This window comes from Monodelphis domestica, chromosome 4 (assembly GCF_027887165.1).
Source record: "Monodelphis domestica isolate mMonDom1 chromosome 4, mMonDom1.pri, whole genome shotgun sequence".
Taxonomy (NCBI): domain Eukaryota; kingdom Metazoa; phylum Chordata; class Mammalia; order Didelphimorphia; family Didelphidae; genus Monodelphis; species Monodelphis domestica.
The window spans coordinates 323,185,915-323,211,371 of NC_077230.1; the positions used below are offsets into that span (position 1 = coordinate 323,185,915).

The 25,457-nt window shown below is 35.8% G+C and overlaps 1 protein-coding gene across 4 annotated transcripts in view; it reads right to left on the bottom strand.

Moving 5' to 3' along the window:
• The window catches only part of LRCH1 (leucine rich repeats and calponin homology domain containing 1), a 217,736-nt gene that overhangs the window by 80,956 nt on the left and 111,323 nt on the right, over nt 1-25,457 (bottom strand). For all 4 annotated transcript variants that reach the window (XM_003341353.4, XM_007495432.3, XM_001378971.4 and 1 more), the window contains exon 3: nt 1,611-1,737. In XM_003341353.4, the coding sequence (XP_003341401.1) occupies nt 1,611-1,737 (127 nt within the window). The remainder of the gene's footprint in view (nt 1-1,610; nt 1,738-25,457) is intronic.

The window sequence follows — 25,457 nt, forward strand, 5'->3', positions numbered from 1 at the left end:
ACAGTCTTAGGTGACTTGCCCAGGGTCACACAGCTACTAAGTGTCTGAGGCCAGATTTGAACTCAGAAAGATGAGTCTTCCTGACTTCAGGCTGGGTACTCTATCTACTGTGCAGCCCAGCAGCCCTAATAGTGAAAATGCGCCACCTGATTAGCAGGAGAATCTGGCTAATCAATCCTCTGATATGGTTTGATTCCATTCCTCATCTTGCAACTACTTTTTGACATCAAATCTTATGAACTGTTTGTCAATTTTTTAGAAAGGACATCCCAATTAGGTTCAATTAAGGATGATTCTCAAATTTTTTCAAATAAATGAACTGAGTTCTAATGTTTTTATTTGTTTGATTTTTTAAAAACTCTCATCTTCTAACCCTTAGAAGCAATACTGTGTATTGGTTCCAAGGCTGAAGAATGATAAAAGCTAGGCAATGGAGGTTAAATTACTTGTCCAGGGTCATACAGCTAGGGAGTCTAAGGTAAGATTTGAACTGAGGGCCGCTGGTCTCTAGGTTTAGCTCTCAATCCCCGAGTCACCCAGTTGCCCCCTTTTGTTTGTTTTTAAGGTAAAAAGAGTAACTTGTTTAGTAAATTTGTAAACCATTATGATTCAAAGTAAAGTTGATCCTCTGGCTATTTATTCACTTGAATAAGCCCAAGATCATACTTAGAGCTGAAAAGGACCTCTGAAATCATATAGTACAATTTTTTATGTTTATAGATGAGGAAACTGAGGTACAGGAATGAAGTAACTTGTACAAGGTCACACATTTAACTGGCAGATTGGATTCTTAGAAAAGAATCCAAGTTCTTTGATTACTCAGCTAGCATTGTTTCTACTGTATCTTGTTGCCTTCAGACGAATCTCTTCCCCTGGAAGAGGCTTGGGACTTTTTTCCCCTTGTATTATTATTATTTTTCAAACTTTTTTTTTCAATTATTTGAAAAAAAAAAACAAATTTTAACCTTTGTTTTTTTAAAAGTTTGAGCCAAATTCTTATCCTCCTTCCTTATTTCCTTTCCATTCTCCCTCAATGATTTAAATTTTACATGTGTAATAGTGTAAAACATCTTCTTTGAACACTGCTTTAAAAAAAGTAGAGAAGTAATAAAATTGCTGTTATAGCACTACACTTCTGACTTGGCCTTGAACTCGGATAGTCTATTTCTATCCATTGGCCCTAGTCTTTATTAATGAGTATCTTATATTTCAGACCTTTTGTTAAGAACTACGATTTTTAAAAATCTGATGGTAATATAACTTGTCCTTTTTGTCACTTGACATAATTATATGTAAACAAAATATGGCCCTAATTTGTATTTTTATGAAGAAGAGAGTAAGTTTGTATTTAAATTAAATTATTTATAAGCTATTCTGATCTTCAAAATAATCTCAAACCCACATAAGCTACTTTTATAAATGTCAAAGGCAAAGATATGATTTAAATTTAATATCTGCTCTCTGAAGGAACTCAAGGAATTCAAGGTCCAAAGAAAATAGAATATCTGATTTTAACAATGACAAAAAAAAACCTCTTGAGTTCTTGTTTGGACTGTAATTAGTAAAAACAACAACCACTAAATATTACAACATTCAAATCAGTAACGTACCAATTCCATTAACTGTTTGAGTTGACCTATCTCTTCTGGAAGAGATCCAAGCTTGTTGTTACTTGCAATTAAGACTTTGAGAGGGAGACCACACAGGCAGGCTGGCAATGATGACAGCTGATTTCGACTACAACGAAAAACAGAATAATACAAATAAAAAATACAGGTCATGTTATGCTTTATGTTTATGCAAGTTATTATCTGGAAAATGAAAACAGCAGTTTATAAAATTAAAAGTTAATCTTTTCTGGATATGCTAGCTATTCAAATGGCAAGGATTCAAGTCTAAGCTATTTATTTTTTAAAGTTTTATTTAAAAAACAAAAATAAATAAATGTACATTAGATGTATGTGTCACACTGGATAGACTTGAGACCCTGGAGTCAAAAAGACCCATGTTCAAATTGATGCAACTGTGTGACCCTGTATAAGTCACTTAACTTTTTTTTGGGGGGGGGCACATCAGGCTCCCTTCAGTAAAATAAGGATAATAACATCCCCTCCCTCACAGGGTTTTGTGAGGATCACAGGAAATAATAATTATATAGCACTTAGCACAGTGTCTGGCACATAAAAGTGCTATATAAATTTTTACCATCATCATCATCATCATCATCAATTCTTCTCCTCACACTGAAAAACAACACGATCATTCTTAAAGACACAAAACTCATTTTATCAGCCTGCATCCATTTTTGACAGTACAGGTAAATAAGACCAAAAGGAAGGTAGCATAAACTGTTTTTCCCTAATAATATACATTTGAAATTCAATTTAGAGTAAATATATTCAGTAAAAATGAAAAAGGACATAGTTTTTCATCTAAGTCATACATAGTGAGGAAAGGACCACAGTGTATTGAAAATTGGGCCAATTTCTGACAGACCATGCACAATTAGATGGCTCAGTGGATAGAACCAGGCCTAGAGATGGGGAGGCCCTGAGTTCAAATTCGACCTCAGATATCACTGGACTTATACAGCAGGAAGATTTTGTAAGTGTCTACCAAATCCTATTTTGTTGCCATTCTGTGGTGTGGCAATAACCCTGGGCACTCAAAGGCCACACACACACACCACTGCATCAAGATCTCTAGAAGATCCTTGTATGCTAAAGAAACTCTGAAGAATGCTTTAGACAACAAGCTGAGTCTCCTTCCTGATAACGAGCATTCTGGAGTACAGAGCAGCTAATCCCCTTAGAGGCTGGACACTTTCTTCAGCCATGGTCTAGGAAACGAGAAAAATACAAAATAGCCTTCAGACCCTTGTGGCCTCGTTTTGATTTTGCAGGATGGTAGTAAAAAGATGGAAAAAGGAATAAAGGGGACTGAGAAGCACAGTTCTTGGAGGATTCCCAAGTTCTAAGAGCTTGAACTTACCAGGAGGACAAAACAAGGTATATAAAAAAAGATATAAGGCAGAATGAAATAAAGGCAAGTGAGAGATTGACAAAACGTTCTAGGAAAATTTGAGGAAGAAGAGATCTCTCATGTGGATGAATCACAGAGGGCTTTAGGGAGGAGTCCAGCTTTTAGCCAACAAACAGTCATATATAAAACAAAATACATGAAAAATATTTATGCCCATCTCATTCCCACTTTTCCTTTTTCCCTGATCAGCTTAGAAACCTAACAATGGTATTGCTGGTTCAAAAAGTATACAGTTTTATAACTCTCTGAGCAGAATTCCAGAGTGTCCCAAAATAGTTGGATCAGTTCACAGTTTCATCAATAGTCTCATTTGATTTAAAACAACAACAACAACAACAAACTTTCCAATATGGTTGCTTGGAGGAAGAAAAAGGGCAGAGACTTTCTGGTTTCCAGCTTTTCCCTCTCCTTTCCCAGCCCCTACCATCTAGCAAGTTGTGTAAATGATCTGCCACAAGGAAAAATACTCCCATCAGTATTCATAGTCTCTGACTTAGGCCCTCTTCTCATTTCTTTTTACATTCTCTCACTTGGTAACATTCGTAATTTCAATAGTTTCCATAGCTCTCCTTGTTTCAATGATCACATCTAGACTGGTGACTCCCCAACGAATACACTGAACCCAGATATCTCTCTCGAGTTCCCACCGTCTCAGAGCCAGCTGCTCTCAAACTGGACAGCACATAAGCCTCTTTCAAAGTTTACATCCAAAATAAAACTCATTATGTTTGCCCTCAAAGCCACCTTCCAGACTTTCTTATTCCTGTCTGGGCACCATCTTTCTGGTGTCTCCTCAACTCCTAATCTTCGCTTGCCCCCATATCCAAACAATTGCCAAAGCTAATCATTTCAACCTCTACTATATCCTTTGCATGTGTACTACTTGCTGCTCACATAATCACTACTGTCACTCATCACATTTTCTCTAGACCGTTATAATAGTTTTTTTAATCACCCTGACTCAAATATCAAACTTTCATTAGATTGAGAACTCCTTGAGAGCAGGGATTATTTTTAGCCTTTCTTTGAAAACCCAGAAGTTAGCCTGGCACAAATTTAATAAATACCCATTGACTCAACTCTTTACACTCTAATTCACCTTCCTTTGCCCCAAATAATATTTTCCTCAAGTACAATTAGGACCAAATCACTTCCCTAGTCAATAAACTCTATTGTCTTTCAATTATGTCTAAGAGTAGATATTTTTTTCTGGCATTTAAAGTTCCTTAAAACCTAGCCCTTTGCCACCTCTCCAGTCTTCTTACACATTATTCCCATCCATATGATCTGTGAATTAAGTTTTCTTTGTTTACTTGCTGTCCTATACTAATGAAATGCCATCTCCCACCCCTGCATGTTTGCAGTTTCTATTCCCTATACCTGGAATTTATTTCCTCATCTCTGCCTTTTGGAAACTGATTTTCCTCAAGACCTAGCACAAGCACTATTTTCTAAGTGAAATTTTTGCTGATTACCTCCTCAACTCTAGAGCATGCCCATCCCAAATTACATTGCATTTATTTTGCATTTATTATGTATTTACTTCTATGTCTTCATGTTATCTCTTCTGGTAGAATGTAAACCCCTTGAGGGCATAGTGCCTAACATGTAGTAATTTCTTAATAAATGCTTGTTGATGGTTTGACTCAAGTCTGCCATGCAGCTAACCTTGAAGCACTTCCCCAGATGTAGCTCTCTGCCAGATAAGGGACAGGGGGGATGGAGTCTCTCATATTTGGCCAGGAAAATAGATTTTAGGAGGAAAGTGATTGAGGGGAGCCAGATGTCTTTTCAGGTGGGATGATCAGACTCTAGGACTAGAAAGGCAGACTATATTGGAGAGTTCCTTCACTATTGGGGTAGGATAATGTAGGGTAGGCAAGAATTCCATGGAGTCATACTTCTTGGACCTCATTTTCCAAAGAGAAGCCAAGTTCTATCTGGCACACAGAGGCAGAGAAAAGATCAGTATTAGGCAAATTTCTAATAGAGTGAGATATCTCTCAGCACACCTCCCTGAACTACTCTAAAGGCAACAGAGAACTAAAGTTGGGTGATCTTTCTTGAAATGAGATGAATGTGATAAAATTTAAAGGTTTAAAATGCTAATTTCATTCATCCAATTAAAATTTGATAATCAAGATTTGATTAATGCAATTCTCATTTAGTATCTTGTGTTTAGATCATCTAAAAATTCAATAATTAAAGTATAAGCATTTATTAATTGCCTGTTATGTGCAAAGATATTATCAAACTATACCTTGCATACAGAGAGCCTACTTTCTAAAACAGAGATATAGTTTATACACAGATAAATATAATAGGTTTTGCCTCTCTCTCTCTTTCTTCCAATATCCATTACTCAAGTTCGTCTGTTTCACCTATTACCTGTACTTGCAAAATGACTTCCTTATTGGCCTCCATGTCTCCTGTCTCTCCCACTTTAATTTATTTTCAACAAGGCCACCCAGATGAGTATCCTAAATCACAGGTATTATCAAATATAAACTCTTCTGTTTGGCAATGAAAATAAAAGGGAAAACAGAGTTCATTTAAAAGAAATTCATTTCGGCATGAAAAAATTACACATTAAATAATTGAGCTTTAGAATGTATTATGTAATTTTAGGGGACAGATATCCTTTACTAATTATGTAACATGTGGACTATTGTTGAAATTAGTTTGAATTTCTTAAAAAGATTCAACTGACATGAAATTAAATACTAACCACAATGTTTTCCTTCTGTATTAGGAGATTAATTATGAACTGACTAACTCATCTTTTGTCTTTTTCTTCCTGTGTATTTTTAATATAAAATGGTAAACTGAAGAAGGGAATTTTATGATGTTGAATATTTGTTATACTACAGTCAGGCTACACAATTAGTTTTATTCTAAATTAAGAAATTAGTCTACAGATTTCCTGGTTCACTTAAGTAGTACATGTTTTAAGTTGTTTTAAGGTAACTAGATTTTACCCATTTTATTTGAGTTTGGGAATTTGGTTATACTGTACATTACTTTGAAAGTCTGTCTTGACCTTGTATCTAAAAATAGGAATTAAGGGAACCTGTATAACTTTCTACTGTGATAGGCTTTTAGGACTCATTTGTACATGTGACTCTACACAAGTTGTCTTTAGTTATGCAACTAGGAAATTCTAGATAAACCTTCTTCTAAAATCCTTTAATACAAAAAAGATCAACTTAAGATATTATATACATGGTATTTAATGCCTCCAATTTGAATTTGATGTTAAAGGAATTATAACTTCAGAATGTCCCATTTTGTAAGACAAGTTTGGAACTCTACCCCCACTTTTCTCCCCAACTTCCCTTTTCTCCCTTCTTTCTCTTCCCAAAATACATAATTATAGCTCCAACACCTTGAGCCAGAGTGATTTTAACAATCTAGGTAGACTCAACTGTACTCAAAACTAGTTTACAACCAGGGAATGACTCTCACCAAACAATTGCCTTGCTTAGAGAGTAGAGAATTCACTTGGGCACAGCAACTCAGTTCACAGTAAAAAAAACAGTGCGTGTTTAAAGAAACTCCAACTTTAGGCTTATTACTAGAGCTGCCCAAGGCTTTCCACTGTGCATACCTGCACCATATTTGGGCTGTTGCAACAGAATGAGTTTCCCACAGTATCAGTCCATAAACCCTCCCAGAGTATAAATAAACTACTGCCTAAATTAAATTCTCTTTGCACCCAAGACTATAAACAACCATTACAACAAATATTTGTTGTTAATAAACTTCACACACTTCTAAAATCAGTGACAACTTGACCCCTCTCAATTATTTAGCCAATCCATTTCCTCTTTTACTTCCTTTAAGGCAAACTGACAAAACGCCCCCCCTCAGTTTCCCCCCATGCAAAACACATTTTAAAATTTCTTCTAATTGATTTCTGAAATTATTATTACATCCATTTTTTCTCATAAAAATCCAGAGCAAAATGATGGCTTACTGGAAGATGCTCTTACGCTTAATAGGAACTGACAATGCAATAATAGCAAGAATAAAATTTACCTGACAGTCCTCCTTGAGAAGAGTGGAGGTTCTATGTTATACATTTGCATAGGTGAAACAGTTACTAATTAAGAGGCTATTAACTCAGTCTTCAAGAAATCTAAGCCACAGTCAACTGCTCTTTAATACTGATATATAGATTAAACACCAGTTGATTATTCAGGAAAGAAGCTATTTACTTTGGGGACTAAGTACCTAGGTTTTAGTCTCTTTTCTGGCCAGATGAAAAGGCTACAAATAGAAATGTGAAACAGTTTCTACTCCAGAAGAGTCCACACTTTAACTGGGAGAGACATTTAGGAAAACTGTACTACAGAGCAGGTAATATGGTCCAATGGTCCATCAGGGGTAGCAACAGAAGAGAAGGGAAGTTCTACCAGTCTTTGATGGGTTGTTGGGTGATAATACCTGGGAATCAGGAGAACAAAACAGCAGAGCAAATGGTAAAACCCTGCAGGGTCCCCAGAGCAAAATGTCAAGCAGATATTAAGGTCTGGTGGTCTACTTACCATCTAACTGTTAAGAACTGTTGCCTCTACTTGTTTGACCTTGGGCAAGTCTCTTAACTTCTAAGGCCTCAAGTTTCCTTATCTATAAAATGAGGAGGTTGGACTAGATGACCTCTAAATACCTTCCAGCTCCAAATCTGTGAACTATTATTCCCTTGATAGTGCTATCCTTTATCTGCAGGGATAAAGATGATTCCACTAAATGTTGAGATCCTTGATATAGCAAACCTTTTTTCAATTTCTATTTTTTTAATCCAATACTAGAATGTGACTAATATCACACATAACCAATATCAATTACTGGTCCCACTTCATGACAACATAAATTGTCCCACAATCACAAATACAGTAAATAGCATCTGAACTTGAGTCTTTGGACTCCACTTTCAGGCATTTCAACTGTCCCACTGAGTAAGGGAAACTTGAGCTGGATCTTGAAAAAATGAGTAGGACCTGAAGAACTAGAAAGACATTCTAGAGGCAAAGAAGATACTTGTAGTCAACAACAAACATGAGAGATCTGAGGTATAATGAGGAGACTAGCAAGGCTAAATAGGAAACTTTATATTAGGAAACAGCAAGAGGCAAGGTTGTTGGGCTGAGTAGAACCAAATCACAGAGTGCCTTAAATAATAGCAGGATAAGGAGTTAATCTACAGACCAGATAACAGCAGCTTATCATAGAACTGATGACAAAGACAGTATAAGCCCCTGATATGATGATAAAAGGAATACAGAAAAGGAGAAGGGGCACACACACATGTAAGTCCTTTGTAATTTTGCATTAGTTGTACTGGGATATGATTCCTACATCCATATGTCCAGTCTCAGGCTGTTTCTTGACTTCTATTCCCACATGACCAAGGACTTATTAAATATTTCTAACTGGATATCCAATAGACAGACTAAATTCAATATGTCTAAAACAGAACACATTTCCCCTCCAATTCTCCACTTTCCCTTGATTTCTTTTTCTGAGTGCATGACCATCCTCCTAATTACCCAGGTTTACAATCAAGCAATAAGGTTTTTATTATGTAGGGGCAGATAAGTAGCTCAGTGGATAAAGAACCCAGATCTGGAGATGGGAGATCCTGAGTTCAAATCTGACCTCAAATATTTCCTATAGGTATGACTCTGGACGAGTCACTTAATCCCAATAGCAATATTTAGTATCAATTCTAAGACAGAAGGTAAAGGCTAAAAAAATTATTAAAATTTTATTATGTATTGGTTGAGAGGCAGAGTCTACGTTTTGTAGAGACAAAAGAAAATAATCTCAGAGTTATTGCTGTGCCTTTCCAAAGTCCAATTATGGAAAATACTTCCTCTTTACCTCCACCTCCATATCATCCCTAGCTTCTTTCAACTCAGTTCAAAAGTCAGTCTTCAGAAAGTTCCCCATTCCCTTCAAAGCAAATGGCTCAATTGGACAGTGATAGACTTGGTTTCAGGAAGAGGTAAGTCTAAATACTTGCCACAAACTAATTAGCCTTATTAGCTGTGTGACCCTGGGCAAACTACTTCCTCGGTTTTCATAACTAAGATGGTACTAAAAATAGCACATACTTCACTTGGTTGTGGTAAGAAGGGTCTGAAATGATACACATAAACTCTGTGCAAACCTTAAAGGCCCATATAAATGTTTGTATCAACTAGAACTCTCCTAACGAGAAAGTAACTATCTTATACTTTATTTTTAGAATACAAGTTGTTTCAAAATAAAATAGTTCTTAAGGACAGGAACTATTTCATTAATTTTTCTTGGCTCTCCAAACAATAAGGATTGCTTAGCACATAGTAGTCACTTCGTAAAAGCATGTTAAATTGAAGTGAATATAACTGATGTTTTAGGAAAAAGTTTTTGGCAAGAATAGAGTAGAAGAAGCTAGTTTCAAAGTGATCAAATCCTAATTGGGCAGAAGAGGGAAAGAAAGGAAGTAGAACATGAATTGATATGAGACACTTCAAAGGCAGATAGTTAGTAGGGCCCAATGATTAACTGAATAAAGAAGATGGAATGAAAAGAAGAATCCATTAAGACTAAGATTTTAAAGTTGAATAAGTAAAAGATGATGCTGATAGTTATAGAGAAGTTGGGAGGTTATTATTTGGGAATGACATGCTAAATTTTTAACATGCTCCTCAACCCTTGCCATTAGTTTGTTGTATAACCTTGGATAAGTCCCTTAAAACTCTAAATCTTGGTTTCCAAACCTGTAAAATAAGAAAAAAGTTATTTGTCCAACCTGCTCTAATGGCCTATTTATACTACGATTCGATTCAATAAATTTAAGTGCCTGCTATTTTGTAGGTACAATGCAAAGTGCTGGGTACACAAATAAAAAAAGAAAGAAATTCAGTTCTCACAGAAAAGGAAAAGACAACACAAAAGGAAGCTGAAAAGCAGGGAGGAGGAGAGTATCATCAGGGGTTATGATTTTCTGTATAGTTGAAACCAAGTTCTGAGCCTTCTATAAAGAAAAACTTACTCCACCTTCCAGCCCTCTGATCAGAAGGGAAAGGGAACTAAGTCAATCTGCATCCTGATGAGAATACCGGTAGTCAGCTATCCTAGGGGAGACATGATGTTCCATGCAGTCTGAATAAAGCAGAGTTCTGACGGAAAATGGGTCCATGTCTTTTATTTCTGCTCTCTGGACGCTTTATTTCTTTGGATTAGCATGAGTCACTCTTTCTCTTGCTAGGGAATCTGGCAGGCAAAGATAGGGCTGTCTAGATGTGAAAAGTTGAATGCATCACTAATGCAGAATAAAGAAAGCCAATCTTATAAATTATCTCCAGACTTTCATTCTCTGTCACTAATCAACTACCCAAATGGGCAGCAGAGACACTGCCTACTTTCATAAAATTAAGAAAAAAAGCCAAAATAAATATTGGATACAGTACCACATGGTCCAGTTCCAAGAAGCTAGTGGAACCTTTGTGGTCATGTGAGGCTCACAAGGTGCTCCATGCTCTTGCATGAGGAGACAAAAAACATGCCATCAAAGTGAACTTGTCCTCCTTGAACAATTGCATCTTTTGTCCCCAAACATCCCAAACCCTCTAATCTTCTCAAAATCAACAGCAACAAAATATGCATTTATTCTTGTTCTGACACACCCTCCCTGGAGAAAAAGCTGTTTAAGTTTTTGATATATTGTGAAATTCTTGGCTGAATTATTTTATCAAAACTTCCCTTTTCTGAATTCTCAGAGCAAAAAACATTCTTTCAGAGAAAAGAAGATATTTTTAATAACACATAATGCTGTTTTTCTAGCCCTTGTCACAGAAATGGCTGTGGTGTATGTCTTGTTACATTGAAAATGCAACAATGAATTAACATCTGAGGCTTAAGAGGCTTAGATACATTCTTTCCTTTGAAAATAAAGCAATCCTGAAAAAAATCTTAAAACTTGATTCTTTACTGTAACTATTACCAATACTAAACATATCAACTGCAAAGGAAAGAGCTACATAATGTTGAGTGCTCATTTAAACATAATGACACCAAGTTGTGTCAAAACTTTTAAAAGAATTGGACTGATTTTCTTGACCTGCTACTATCTCCCTTACCATTCTCGCCTCTTCCCTAAAATGGCAGCTATGCACAATAGGAAATATAAGCAGACACAAACAAGTAAAATGGTTTCTGAATAAGAGCCCAGTTAAAAATAAGGGCTCCAAAGACTGATTCTTACCCAAATGGTTTCTAACATCTGAAGAAAGGTTCTCATGAATAGCTTCATGATTGAGGTGTATAATAAATACAGGTTACACCCCCTCCCCCCACCTCACATAAATATAGCATCAAGAAAATTGGACTTTGATCAGGCTTCCAAGCCTATCTTTCTGTGAATAGCAGTCTTACAAGTTTCACTAATGATTCTGCAAAGGAGAAAATACATACTTACATTCCACATCTTCTAACCATTAAGAATATTTTCAGTTAAGGATCCCACAATGCAGTAATTCTACCACTTATGAAGGCTTTGCCACCAGATATGTTTTAAAGGCTACGCTATAGAAGAATGAGTGATTATACTCAAAGGCCAAATTGTGGAAATTTATTAAAATTTTTATATTGGCTCATAGGAAGAAAAACAGCACATTTCTTTTCATGAATTTTAAGCTATTTAATGTGTATGGAATGTGATAGGGGATTTTTATTAAAATTGCAACACTGACTAGTCTGTACAAGAGACTAATTCATTTTCCTAATTTCAAAAAATCCATACCAGTTAACAAGTTTGTACATGTGCACATAGCTATTTTCTGTCTCCTGTTTTATTTTTAACTCATTTCTAATAACCAACTATGTCTAAAGCAATGTAGTATACTGAGTAGGTATGTAAGAAATAACGGTAAAATGATTTTTCGCTGTCTTGCCAATTCAAATAATTCAAATAATCCAAGTAATCTGGTTTGAAAACTCTATGATTTATGAAAGTAACATGGAAAAGTTATGTAAGTATGACCTCATTCATTCTTTTCACAAACATTTATTAAGACCCTACTATGTGCAGAGCATCTTGGTGGGAGAGAGATTATACAGTTAATTTTTAACGGATATTTAAAAAAAAAAAAAACAGAGATGGTTGCACATAGAAGATAGACTGCTGGATTTAGAGACAAGACCTAGATTTAAAACCTGATACATGAGCTTGCTTAGTTGTGTCACCCTAGGAAAGTCACTTAACCTTTATATTCCTCAGGTGACCATAGGATTTATCTTTTAAGTCATACATGGATTACCTTAAAAGATAGGATAGGATTAGTTAGTAGCCCCCATTCAATAGAACACTTCAAGTATACAGTGGTAGAGATAAGAACAGAACCACAACATTCTGGCAGTGACCTAGCTACTAAACCCATAATGCCACTCTTTTATGTCTTCATTGTCCATCTTCAGCATGAGCAGTGATCTGTGTAGAGTTGGAACCTCTATGATCAGGTGATATGTGCAATGGAAAAATCCTCTACAACAGACTTTCCAAATGCAGGCTGTGCTGAATGGAATGGAATCTGATAAGAAATATCCAGCTATTTATTCATTGACTCAAGAGCCTGCTCAATTACCATATCCAAGGAGCACATTTCTCGATAATAATTTACTAGTAAGTACAGTGAAATCTCTCCAGGAGACCACCAATGTTAGTTGGGATATGGCTAAGCATAATGGAAAATGGCTGCTTAGTACACACTAGCTTTAAGGAACCTGAAGAAGAGGAAGAAGAGCCAGGTGTTCTACTTTGAAATTACCATAAAATATCTGATATATTTTCTGGTTCCTAGAGCAGCATGCTCAGCACCTGCCATTTTCTAAAAGATTTTTTTCCCCACATCCACCTACTTCATTTAAAAATAATTTTATTTTTATTCTCACCAAAATACCAACACATATGTTTGAATTCAAGAAGACTAGAAATAAAATCATGAATGTCCATTTCCTAACTTTTGCTTTAAATACATTTTCAAAACCATAAATTCGGTGTATTACTTTTAAAATTATCATGTTTCTCTGGGCTTCCTTCTGTTCTCTTTTTGTGCATTGTCTGGGGCTCATGATATTTCTGCTGAATTAAATGTGGATACCTGACTGTCATAGCCCAATGACTTGAAACTCAAGAACTCAAGCAATCCTCCAGCTTCAGCCTCTTCACTAATTGGCATTATCGGTTTATACCACCATATTCCATTCTTTTTTTGCATTAAAAAAAATAGTTTTAGCATTTCTACTGCTAACTTCCCCTTCTTCCTAACTACCAATTAAAAACAACCACCACAACCTTTGAAACAAGTGAGAACAGTCAAACAAAACAAATCTCAGCAGGGTCCAGGTTAAAAATACATACCACCACCCACCCACCCCTAGAATTTGAATCTGTTGAGTCTCTGTCAGGAGGTGCATCACATGCTTCATTACAGACACTCTGGGCATGTGGCTGTCATTGCTTTGATCAGAGTTCCTAGACCTTTCAAAGTTCTTCTTCCTTCACAGTAGTATATAAATTGTTCTCCTAAATGGGCTGATTTCATTCTTCATCAAAGTTCATACTTGGATTTTTCTGAAATCATCTTTCATAACTTTTAAAAACATGATTATTGCATTCATATGCCAAAATTTGTTCAGTCATTCCTCAAATTGTGGGCACTCCCATAGTTACCAGTGTTATTCTTCCCCTTCAAGATCAAGAGCCTTGTTTTATTTGCAAATATTCCTCCCCCAGCTACCCTCACACATTTCGAAATGGCTTTCCTGAGGGATTCTGCTTTCTTCTTTGAATAACATCAGACCTTCTACAATGGATAGAGAACAGTAAACTGCTTGTAATGGTCTTGTTACCAACTTAGATATAAAATAAAACAGTTTCTCACACTTTCTAGTTTGTTAAACAACCATTGAAGCTTTAACAGGATCAGAGTTAAAACTGGCTGAGTTAACTAATAATCATAAAAGTTGTCCCTTGGCCAAAGCCATGCAGATAATGAGTTTTTGGAGAACCAGAATAGAAATAGTGTCTTTAAAAAAAAGAATGCCTCAGAAATATCACTACAAGAAGAGAGTGCATTTCTATGGCATAAAGAGAGCCAATGGAAGTTAACTTTTAGTTTAATGATTTTAAAATGAATGCTGGCTTTCTAAAAATGTTAGTGACTTTGGGAAGAACCTAAAGCTGGTGTCTCTCACAGGCCCACAGGCCTCACAGTCTGTATTTCTAGGAGGTGATACAAAGATCTTTTCCCAGACCAATCCCCAAAAGAATGCAGGGATACAGGTTACACCACCAGAAGGAAACTGCATTACTTCAGCAGCCAAAAAGGATGACAGACTGCACAGTAAACAGCCAAAGAAAGATTCCTTTTAAAGTATAATAAGAATGTTATCCAAGAAACTCCCCTTCCTTTAAAGGGAATTTCTGAGAATTCATTCCTATGCACTTTAGGTGCCTGGAATTTCTAATAAGTACACTAGGACTTAACTTTGAGCATCTTTAATCTAGGGTTTTGCTGAGAGAATGGGGATTCCTCACTGTCAAAAGTTTTACAACCCCTTCAACTTTTTGAGAACCTATAGAATTGTACAACTCTGAGAAGACACTCCAAAAGCAAAATATCCACTACTCAATTCGTAGATTTCTAAAAGTTCTAAGCAATTTTTTCCTGTATGCATGCTCACTTTACTCTCTACTCTCCTTCATCTCCTCTCCCAGACTTTGCCAAATGCCTTGCTTCCATACTGGGACCCTAAAGTCCAGATCAGTGTCTTCTTCTCTTGGACCACTATTTCAGTCCAGAAAGCTCCAGCCACTATGCCTCATTTCTCTCCTTACTCTCAAGCCATCTCTTTCCCAGTTGAATGGCTGCTGGATATATCTCCTCATCCCCTCAAATTCTGGAACAATGATCAAATCAATTCTGCCACTGTCCCAGGAACTCCTCTGTAGACCTAGTCATTATCCCAGTAACTTTCTGGACCAAAATAGCCCTCTTTGGCTCCACTTTTCTTTGAATGTAGTATCCCCATTCGAATGTAGGTTCCTTGATAGACTGTCTCTACTTTTGTATTTATATCCCAGTTGTTTGTTTTTTTTTTCAGTTTAGGTGTCATCTTCAACTCCTCAAATCTTACCCATCTCAGACTTCACTGCCTAATCTTGTGATTTTCCACCCCTCTACAATATTTCTTGCATACATTTCCTTCTCTGCACTCACCCAGTCACCAGCTTAATTCAGATCCTTATCAGCTTTTGCCTAGACTACTGCACCTTCTAACTGGATTCTCTAGCTCAAATATTTCCCTGCTCCAAGCTATTTTCCATATGATTACAAAAGTGTGTTTTTTGTAAAGTATGGGCCTGACCAAATCATCCTCTTCTACTAATTTTTATGTCTCTTTATTGCTTCTAGGATCAAAAAAAAAGGTCCTCCCTGCACTTTATTCAAGCACAACCTGACCCCTGCCTATCTCTCCAGGCTTCTTACACATTATTCTCCTGCACAGACTCTACACTCCAGATGTAATGTTCTACTTAATGTTCTTCACACCAAACCCTGAATCTCCAATCTTCATATTTTTCCTACCTCGATGTCTTTGTACTGGCTGTTCTTCATGTCTTGAATGCTTCCCTATTCTTAGTTTCCTTTAAGACTTATTTCAAGTGCCACCTCTTGCAGAAGAACTTTCTGGTCCTCCCAGCTGCTAGTTAGTACCTTCCTCTCTAAAGTTACCTTCTATTTGTTCTATGGGAACTCTGTACAGAATGATGTGCATGTCTATATGTATATGTGTGTGTTCACTACTCATTAGAATACAAGCTCTTTGATATGTCAGTAATTGTTAGCCTTTTCTTCGAAACTCCACAACTTGGTATAGTTCCTGACACGGTAAGCACTCAGTAAATGTTTGCTGTTCAAGTGGCATATTAGGTACTTACCCAATTGTATCATATTTTGTCACTGAATTTGATTTTTGGAAGGTACACTTAACAAAGACAGATGTTGTAATTGTCAGAGAACAGAAAGTAAAACCATTCATTATTTATGTTGTTCTTTCCTTTCAGTTAAGAATAATCTTCAGATAAGAAAATGGTAACCAAGCATAACTAAGAGGAAAATAAAGCCCAGGAAAAGACTGTAATTATACTATTTATAGATTTTTTAAAATGTTTCCCTCAAAACTTTTTCATGTTAAGAAATTATTTTATTATTTATATTAAATATTCAAATTATTATTATTATTAATTAGTAAATTACTATGATTTTTCTCTGTTTTATAAATCAAGAATGTTAAAACTTAGGGAAGAAAATTATTTGTCCACAGTCATCCAAGTAATAAATAGTAGAATCAGGCTGTAAACTGAAGTAAATTTTCTGATTCTAAGGCCTGTGTTCATTTCACTGTATCATGTGAATAAGAATAATTAGATCTATAATAACAATAATAATAAACAGCATTTATATAGCTCTGTAAGGCTTATAAAATGCCTTATTAACATAATCATTTGATCCTCACAATAACCCTGGGAACTATGTGTGATGTTACAGATAAAGAAACTGAATAGTAAATTTTGAGAATGAAACAGAATTAGATTGCATTCTCTATGATCTCTCTCTCTCTCACCTATCCATCCATCCATCCATTCAATTGGCTTCCAAATGTATGTAGTCTAGAAATTTAGATTTCTGGAATATTTTAATAATTAATCCTAAAACTTTATATTAAGGCTTCACATATAATATTGTATGATAATTGTCAAGAAAATGAAATGATTTTCCCATTTTGAAAGTATTTGTCTATAATTTTAAAAGACCAAAGAGTTAATTTTACACATTAGACCCTCATGAATTTTCTTTAAAAAGATTCTTATACCAGGTAAAAGGATTAGGCAAATTATAAAAATGGGAATTCTCTTAAGTTTCAAGATTGGAGAACCAATCTAGGGGATTTTGCTAAATTATATTAAGTTGTGCTCTTGGCAGATTTGGGTAGATTAAAATCTTGGTACCTCTACAGAGGATTTGTAGAGAAGCAGAACCCCCCTTTGGAATTGTCCTGAGAATGAAATCAATTCCAGAATGTCCAAGGGAAGCTATCCAGAGAACAGAGACTACATGAGACATCTGGGACTCTAAATGTGCTGATTAAATAGGCATGAGGAATGTGTTATTAGGATACAAGAAGACTTGATGCTAATTCATACTGATGATAATTATTGTATTGCCTTTTGTTTCATGGTGTTTATGTTTATATTTTAATTTGCATTCTAAGTTTTCTTGGTTACTGATCAAACTACTCACAGAGCTCACCATGAACTAATTTTGAGAAGGGAGATTTACATGTCACCAAAGAAGCCAAATTATGTTGACCAGAAATGTAGCCAGATCCTAAGACTGATATAAGAGTTTTCACATAATTGTACATCTTAAGTAACCTATATGTTTTATCTGAAAACTGGTCCTATATTGATCAATCAGTTATTGTTTCCATCTTCCTTTGACAGATAATTGGAAAGGAATGGGACATCTCTTCTATTCACTCTTCCCCTATCAATGTGAAAAGTCTCAACTCTTTCCTCCAATTAAAAATCAGATTACCTATATTGTGTTGTTTCATTTTAATTAATTAGTCTTATTTCATTAGTTAATTTTAATGTATAAAATTCCATCTCCCCTATATTTGGGGTTCAGCTTTAAACTGAGGAAGAGGATTTGTTTGGCAACTGGCATGCACTGCTTAATACATTAATATGCTCAAAAGATCAAACTTTTGTTTCGTCAATCATTTCATCTTATGCTTGTTATAGAGATTGAGAAAAGTTAAATGACTTTCCCTATCACAATACAGTCAATAAGTGACTAACAGAAGATTTGAACTCAGATCTTCAAGATTTGGGGGCAGAACTTTACCCTGGGCCACAACAATTTCTGTATGTTTTAAGTGAATTCAAGTTTCTTGGTCAGAGTAAGTAAAAACTTTTTTTTTCAGTTTTTGCAGTTTTGCAGAAGCCACAGGTGACACAGAAAACATTTAGAAACTCAAAAATGTACAAGGTAAAGCTATAGTATTGTATATCATCATATTTTATCTTTTAATGTCATAAATACATGCAATTTCTTTTTTAAAATTAAAATAAATAAAGTTATGGTTTGTCCCTGTGATGTGAAAGGAATACCTGTATTTAACACAAATTTTATAATAAAGTACTGTAAACACTCCATAAAATAAAAAGGGGGAAATAAACAGACTTCTTTTCTGGTATAAAAGGAGAGCCAAAATATTTTACAAGGATTTTCCAGATTTTAGGGGCACCATGCCCTTAACCCCAAAGACATATAAGGGATACTTGTATTCTATAAATAGGTCAGTGACTCTGAAAGTGTCTGCACATAGTAAGTAATATATGTTTGTGGCTTATTGATTTGTTGACTGCAATGAATCATTAAATGAATGGTCTTCCAACTTCAATTTTTTGTACTATTGCTGCTCTTTTTGTTTTTTATTTAAACCCTTACCTTACATCTTGGAGTCAATACTGTGTATTGGCTCCAAGGCAGAAGAGTGGTAAGGGCTAGGCAATGGGGTTAAGTGACTTGCCCAGAGTCACACAACTGGGAAGTATCTGAGACCAGATTTGAACCCAGGACTTCCCATCTCTGGGCCTGGCTCTCAATCCACTGAGCAACCCAGCTGTCCCCTGCTGTTGTTTTAATCATGATGCCTGGAATACAACAAGATATTTAACAAAGTTTCCCATTTTATCCTTATGGAAAAGATGGCCAAATGTATACTAGATGATCATATACATAAGAGGATTCTTAGCTTGCTAAAAAATTTGTCCTTAACAGAGTGTTGATTAATGGAAGAATTAAAAGCTTATGTTCGGTATTTAGTGACCTGGTGAAAAGTCCACACTCAAATCCTCTGAGAGTTTATTTTTTGTTTTTCCATGATCTGGATGAATTTAGACAGAATAGTTAACAGGTTAGGTGACAAAATCAGAATCCAAAGGGAGTTATTCAAGCAAAGGCTTAGATAAATACTCATTAGTGATATTAGGAACAAGACTGGCCTAGATATCATATGGAATACCTTATAACTTAAAGATTTGAAGATTTCTAAATAGTATCACTAAATAACATCATTAAAGCTTTTTGAAATAGATATTAAACTTTAAGAGACTTTAATGTGCCACACACAACCCCAAAGTGTTTGTTCTTATTTGGTAGTAACATCTGATCTTTTTTTATTATTCTTGACCATATTTCTTAGAACAAGATACTTTATAACAGCAAGGAGACATGGTAGCACATATATTAAACCAGCTTAATCTTAAGAGTGTGAATGTGTTTGGAAGTAATTAAGATCTTTGACATTCCAAGTGTACTGTATATGAACTTCAACTAAGAAATACTTTCTTTGTGCTGGAAAAGTTTATAAACATAAAACTTTAAAATATCAGACAGTATAGCATGATAAAAATCTCATGCTAAAGAAACATCTCTCTACTCTCAAACTTAATTATTTCTAAACAAGGATCCATTTTATTGGTAATAAAGTCATTTGGCATTTTAAATCACCATCCATCTCTCAGAGAACATGCCACACATAACAATCTAGTTAGGCTACTGATCCATAAGTATTATCATCAAATATTTATGGATTGTATTCTATGCACAGGGTAGTTTGGCTATTCTTCAATTGGGGAATGTGTTTTATGTGTGATAGACCTCGACAGCTCTGCCTGGTGAAGCCTAAAGATCCATTCTCAGAATAATATTTTTTAATTCATGAGATTACAAAGGAAACCAATTATATAGAAGCCAAGACATAATTTTTCCCCTATTCATGTCCATGGACTCCAGTTTAAGACTCTTGCTCTAAAGGGTATAAGTCAATTTAGAATTTGGCCAATGGATATAATCCAACTAAGTAGAGTGTCTCTCCTCTCAAGGTACATAGAAATTAAGCTCCATGAAAGTAGAGACTTTCATTTTTGTCCTTAAAAAATCCACACTATAAAATAATAACTCTTGAATGTGAAGTAAATAACTGAGTTGTTGGTTTTGAACACATTCTTAGTTAGATGAAAACAAAATGTTGAAAATAGTGTAAAAAGATAATCAATTCAGGTTCCAATAGCTTAAAATCTGTGATCATTCTAAAAGGGGCTATACTGAGGTTTACCTAGAAGGAGGGGGGCAGAGAAGTCAGGTGTAATGTAAAAAAAATTAATAGTTCCAGTATGGATTCTGACACTGCCTAGAGATGTGATCCTCAGCAAATCACCTAACCCTAACTGCTTAGCCCTTACCCCTTTTCTTCCTTAGAATCAACACTCAGTATCAGTTCTAAGAGAGAAGGTAAAGTTTTTTTATATAAATTAATAGTATGAACAAGATCAGAAAAGAAATTATTAAGTACTCAAGAGAACAAGTTGGATTTAAACATTAGTTGATATACATCTCTGTTAATACCAAATCATTCTTAGCAAAGACTTTCTAGGCTGCATAGGTTACATAGTATACATTTATGTAGTGCTCATAGGATTTTTGACGCTTAGAAGGATTCTATGACCGAGGATCATAGAAGCATAGCTCTAAAGCTGGGAAGTCATTTAGTTCCAGACCCTCATTTTACAAATGAGAAAACTGAAGCCAAGAGGAGACTTTTCAAAGGCATACATGATGAGTTCTATTGTCATCTCTATTTTTAGATGAAGAAACTAAAGCCTGAAGACATTATACCCAGACTCTCACAGTCAGAGGCTAAAACAAGAAGCTAAAACTTTAACTCAGGTTTCTTCCATTATACCAAATTACTCTTAAAAATAACACTAATGAAAAACAAAGGAAGGAGGGGAGCAAAGGAGACAGGCTTTCCTCAACCCTGACCAATATTCTCACTCATTTGAATTACTGTGTATTCAAAAAATAATTAAACAATATTTCTCTAATATTCTATAATATAAATGAACCTATTCCACAACTGGCAATCTGAATTAGAGAGGTTTAATTGTAGGCACAAATATAGACAATATGGTTGCCCGGAATATAAAATTCTGTCTGAACAATGGTCTTGGAAATAGTATGACTTTACAGAATTCATAAGGGTCTCAATTTATGATATATCTGGTTTTTAGAAAGAAGATAAGAAGCCTTTCCATACATGCCATAATATACAGGCTCTGAAATCAGTGAGAAAGAATGTATATACTTCATTCCTAAGAGTGATAGACAGTTTTGTTTTTATTTGCATAGGTAGAAGTAAGAATAAAAGAGATTATATAACATATATTATAATATATAATGATATATAACATTATTACATGAATATATTATTCAAAGATAGAAGCACGTGATTATACCATACTGAACCTTTATTAATTGCCAGGACCTGATGACATGAATAAATCATGCAAAGTCCTTTATTACTAGGGACAACTACCTAAAATAGGGAGGACCAGGGTTCTAGCTGTGAGACCCTGGGCAAGTCACTTAATCTCAACTATCTAGCTTCTTCTGTCTTAGAATCCATATTGAGTATTGATATTTAGTATCGATTCCAAGACAGAAGTAAGGGGTTTTTTACTTTAAAAAATTCTTTGTTATTGAATATTACCATACATATCAGAAACAATTACGATCTAATTCCTTACAATGGATATTTTCTCATATTGTTACATTTTTTTCAAAATAGATACATATGACATTTTCTGAATCATTTCACAGGCAAAAAGTATTTTATCCATAAATGTTTCCCATTTAAGTTAATCACTAGACAAATGAGACCACCACCTTAACTACTTTCAGCTCCCCAAAATGACAGCCCAGCCCAATGAACCCAAGAGCCTTGGGTGTAGCAATGCACAAAGCCTTGGACCTATTTCCAGCTTAGCATGGACAGCCATAGAGGGGAGAGGTCATTGTAGAGACAGGAACCACTTTCTTCATGGACATCAGAACAACTGATTATCAACTGCCATTCAGAGGCAGAGAAGCAGTAAGATCCTTAGGAGGAGTTAGTGCTCCTACTCCCCTACCCCAAATCCAGTGCTTAGAGTTATCACTTGGTGGGAAAAATCTTGTAGAGAAGGTACTAGCCAACTTCACCGCCTGTTACTTAAACACAGCAGACAGTCAAGCAAGACCAGCTGAAGCAGCAAGTTAATCAAAGACAATAAACATTTTTAAGGGTCTGCTCTGTCCAAAGCCCTAAGGACTAAAAACAAACAAATAAATAAAAAAGGGGAGGGAAAAGTCCACCCTCCAAGAGCTCACAATCTAAAGGGAGAGATAACATAGAAATAACTAAGAATAAACAAGCTATATACAGTCTAAATTGGAAATAATAGAGGAAAGACTCTAGAATTAAGAGGCATCAGGTAAGACTTTTTTTGCCCAAGGTGGAATTTTAGCTGGGACTTGAAGAAAGTCAGGGACAAATAAGTGCAGTTGAAGGGCATTCCATACATGTAGGACGACAGCTAGAGAAATGCCTGGAGTTGGGAGATGGAGTGTCTTTTTTGAGGAACAGCAAGGACACTGATATTACTGGATAGCAGAAAGGTGGTAGAGGTGGTGGAGTTGGGGATGCTTTTAAAGGGCTTTGAATGCCAAAAGGAGAATTTTAAATTGGATCCTGGCAGTCACAGAGAACCACTGGAGTTTCCTGAGTTGGGGTTGGGGTGGGGGAGTAGTGACAGAGATCTGTATTTTATCAGGGTACGCTGAGGGGAGAAACAAGAGTTAGCAGGCGATATGCAAAATAGCCACCAAAATCACCATGACCACCAGTCTCCTCAGATACTGATGGAGAAAATCCAGGCTCTCGAACCCAAGAGGATGGGAGATAGCAATGCTTCCAGCACCGTGTGCTCAGCATTCATCTTGGGAAGCAACCCCTGTAGAAATGCAACCTGGCAACTGTTCCTACAGGTGCTACAGTCACAGGTACTTGAAATGCCCCAAAGAAAATTCTTATTACCAGAGTCCTTGTCACTGTCACATAGTTGGACCTCAAAAACTGATATGAAATACCATTAAAGAAGCATTATCACCATTTGTTTGGCCCCTTCATTCCCAAGAACCACATGACCTTTCCATCTAATTTGTGACCTAAATTCCTTAATTATGGTGTCTCCCCATTAGAAGATGAGTTCCTTGAGAGCAGAGATTGTCTTACTTTTCTTTTGGTATCCCCAATGCTTAGCATAGTGCTTTGCTCATTATAAGCACTAAATAAATGCTTTTTTCATTCATTCATTTATTCATAGAATAAAAATCTGACCTTCAAATCCTGGATTATTGAGGCATATTTTAATCAAATACATTGTCAAAACATAGTTAAATGCTTTGACATCTGTATATAATACAATGTTACAATATTCCTGATCATTTAGTTTGAAAGACTATTTCATATTAATTTGTTATACTTATTTCTACATGTCAATTTTAAATTCCTTCTTAAATTATTCTGTTCTATCACAAGAATTCAGAAAGCTGGATTCTAACTTTGGCTTTATCAACTAGTTGGCCATATGACTTCAAGCTATTCACTCAGAATTCTCTGGCCTTCTCTGGAAATTAAGAAAACAGCTTCTCTGACTACCTCATATTGTTGTTGTGCAAATCAAATGAGATAATTTATATAAAACCACAATGCAGACTGAATAAGAACAAGTTATTATCATAACATCATTAAAATAAATATCCAGTGATCCAGCTTCTTGGAAAAACAAGGAATCATCAAACAGATTATGTTTTGCTATTTATGACAAATGAAGGCATATTAGAATATAGAATAAATTGAGATTAGGTAGTAGCCAGCTTTTAAAACACTGTGCTACTCAACATACAAGATTTCATTTATTTTCTTAAATAGCTCTCAAAAGTATACAGGAAGTATTTCTTTAGCTGACTCAAATTTGTTTAGCCTTCTTCCAAAGAGCTCATGGTCTAACAGAGAGAAATTTTAGACGTTATCATTGTATTGGGGGAAAGTGATGAGGGGGATCTCTGATCAAATGAATCCCCCTCTATCCTCCTCATAAAATTACTCCTTTCAGATTTGGAATAGTTCACAGACACATGAAAAGATCAGGGAACTCAGCTGAGGGCTAGCAAAGACAATGCCCAAATGCCATTTTCTCTACTTGCTCACTCACTCACGGATGGGGGTGAATTAGAGGGAGTGAGAGTTTCAATGTGGCAGGGTTAAGAACAGGAGGAAATGGGCAGCAGAGAGTTCAAAGAGTTGGCTTTAAAGAACAATTCTAGCCAAGTACAACAGAGGTAGAGAAAATAAGAGAGTCAGGTATGGAGAAAGAAGTTGGGTTTTGAAAGTCTGTTCTCTTGCCTTACATTTCTTGGAGAGTATAAAAAAGGGGAGAGGAAGTCTCTTTCATTCTCCCCCCACCATCCCTTCTTACCCCTAGCAATGAAATCTTAATAGAATCAAATGACTGTACCACTGTAGAGTAGTAGTATCAAGAATCCACTCTCAGTTGCTGCTGAATCAGATTAAAATGCAATTGGGAAATATTTAACAAAACAAAAATACAGCAAACAAATAAAACTGGGTCAATATGCATACATTAAGAGTAGGTTTTAGTGGTTCCATTTCTAGATCAGTTTGACACCACTGGGTCAAATAGTCAATGAAAAGACAGCAAGCACGGGGGCACTCTGCTGTTTGGAGGGCAGACACAGCTGAGGCTTTAAGGGAATAAAATTGAAGAAGTTCCTGCAGATCCTAGCATATGGGGTTCTTGTTCTTTCCAAAAATGCATTAGCAGCATCTGAGTACAGGATGTCAGCTGAGGCCAAAGCTAAAAGCAGTGGTGATGACAGTCAAATAGAGAAACAATATCTAACAGGGCAATATTGGCAGATCCAAGAGAAGGGCATCTAATGGAAATGGCAGGAAGAAAGTGGACACGCACAGATACCAGTGGCCTTGAAGTCCCTCCAACTATGCAGGCACGAGCTGCCCTTCTTTACATATGCCATGGCCACATGTCTTTCCTACATTTTTGTCTATTAACCTGCGAGCTCTATGTGCCCACTATTCCCACTAAGATGTATCTTTGGGAAAAATGTGTCCTGGTTTAATGGGAGGATCTCAAGTTGCTACTGGTCTTACAAAAAAAAAATGTTTTTCAATAAATGCCTTTGTTTTGAGACAGTTGTGTCCTCTGGCTTGCTAAAAAAGCACACACATTGGTGGGGGCTCGTGAGTTGTGGTTTAGTAATATAGACCCATACAACTGAATCTGGAATAACTGTCTTTCAAGGAAGCCAACCAGAAAGCCCAAGTTGGAAGGTGGAGCCCAGAGAGGGCTACAAATATTATATGGGGCCAGT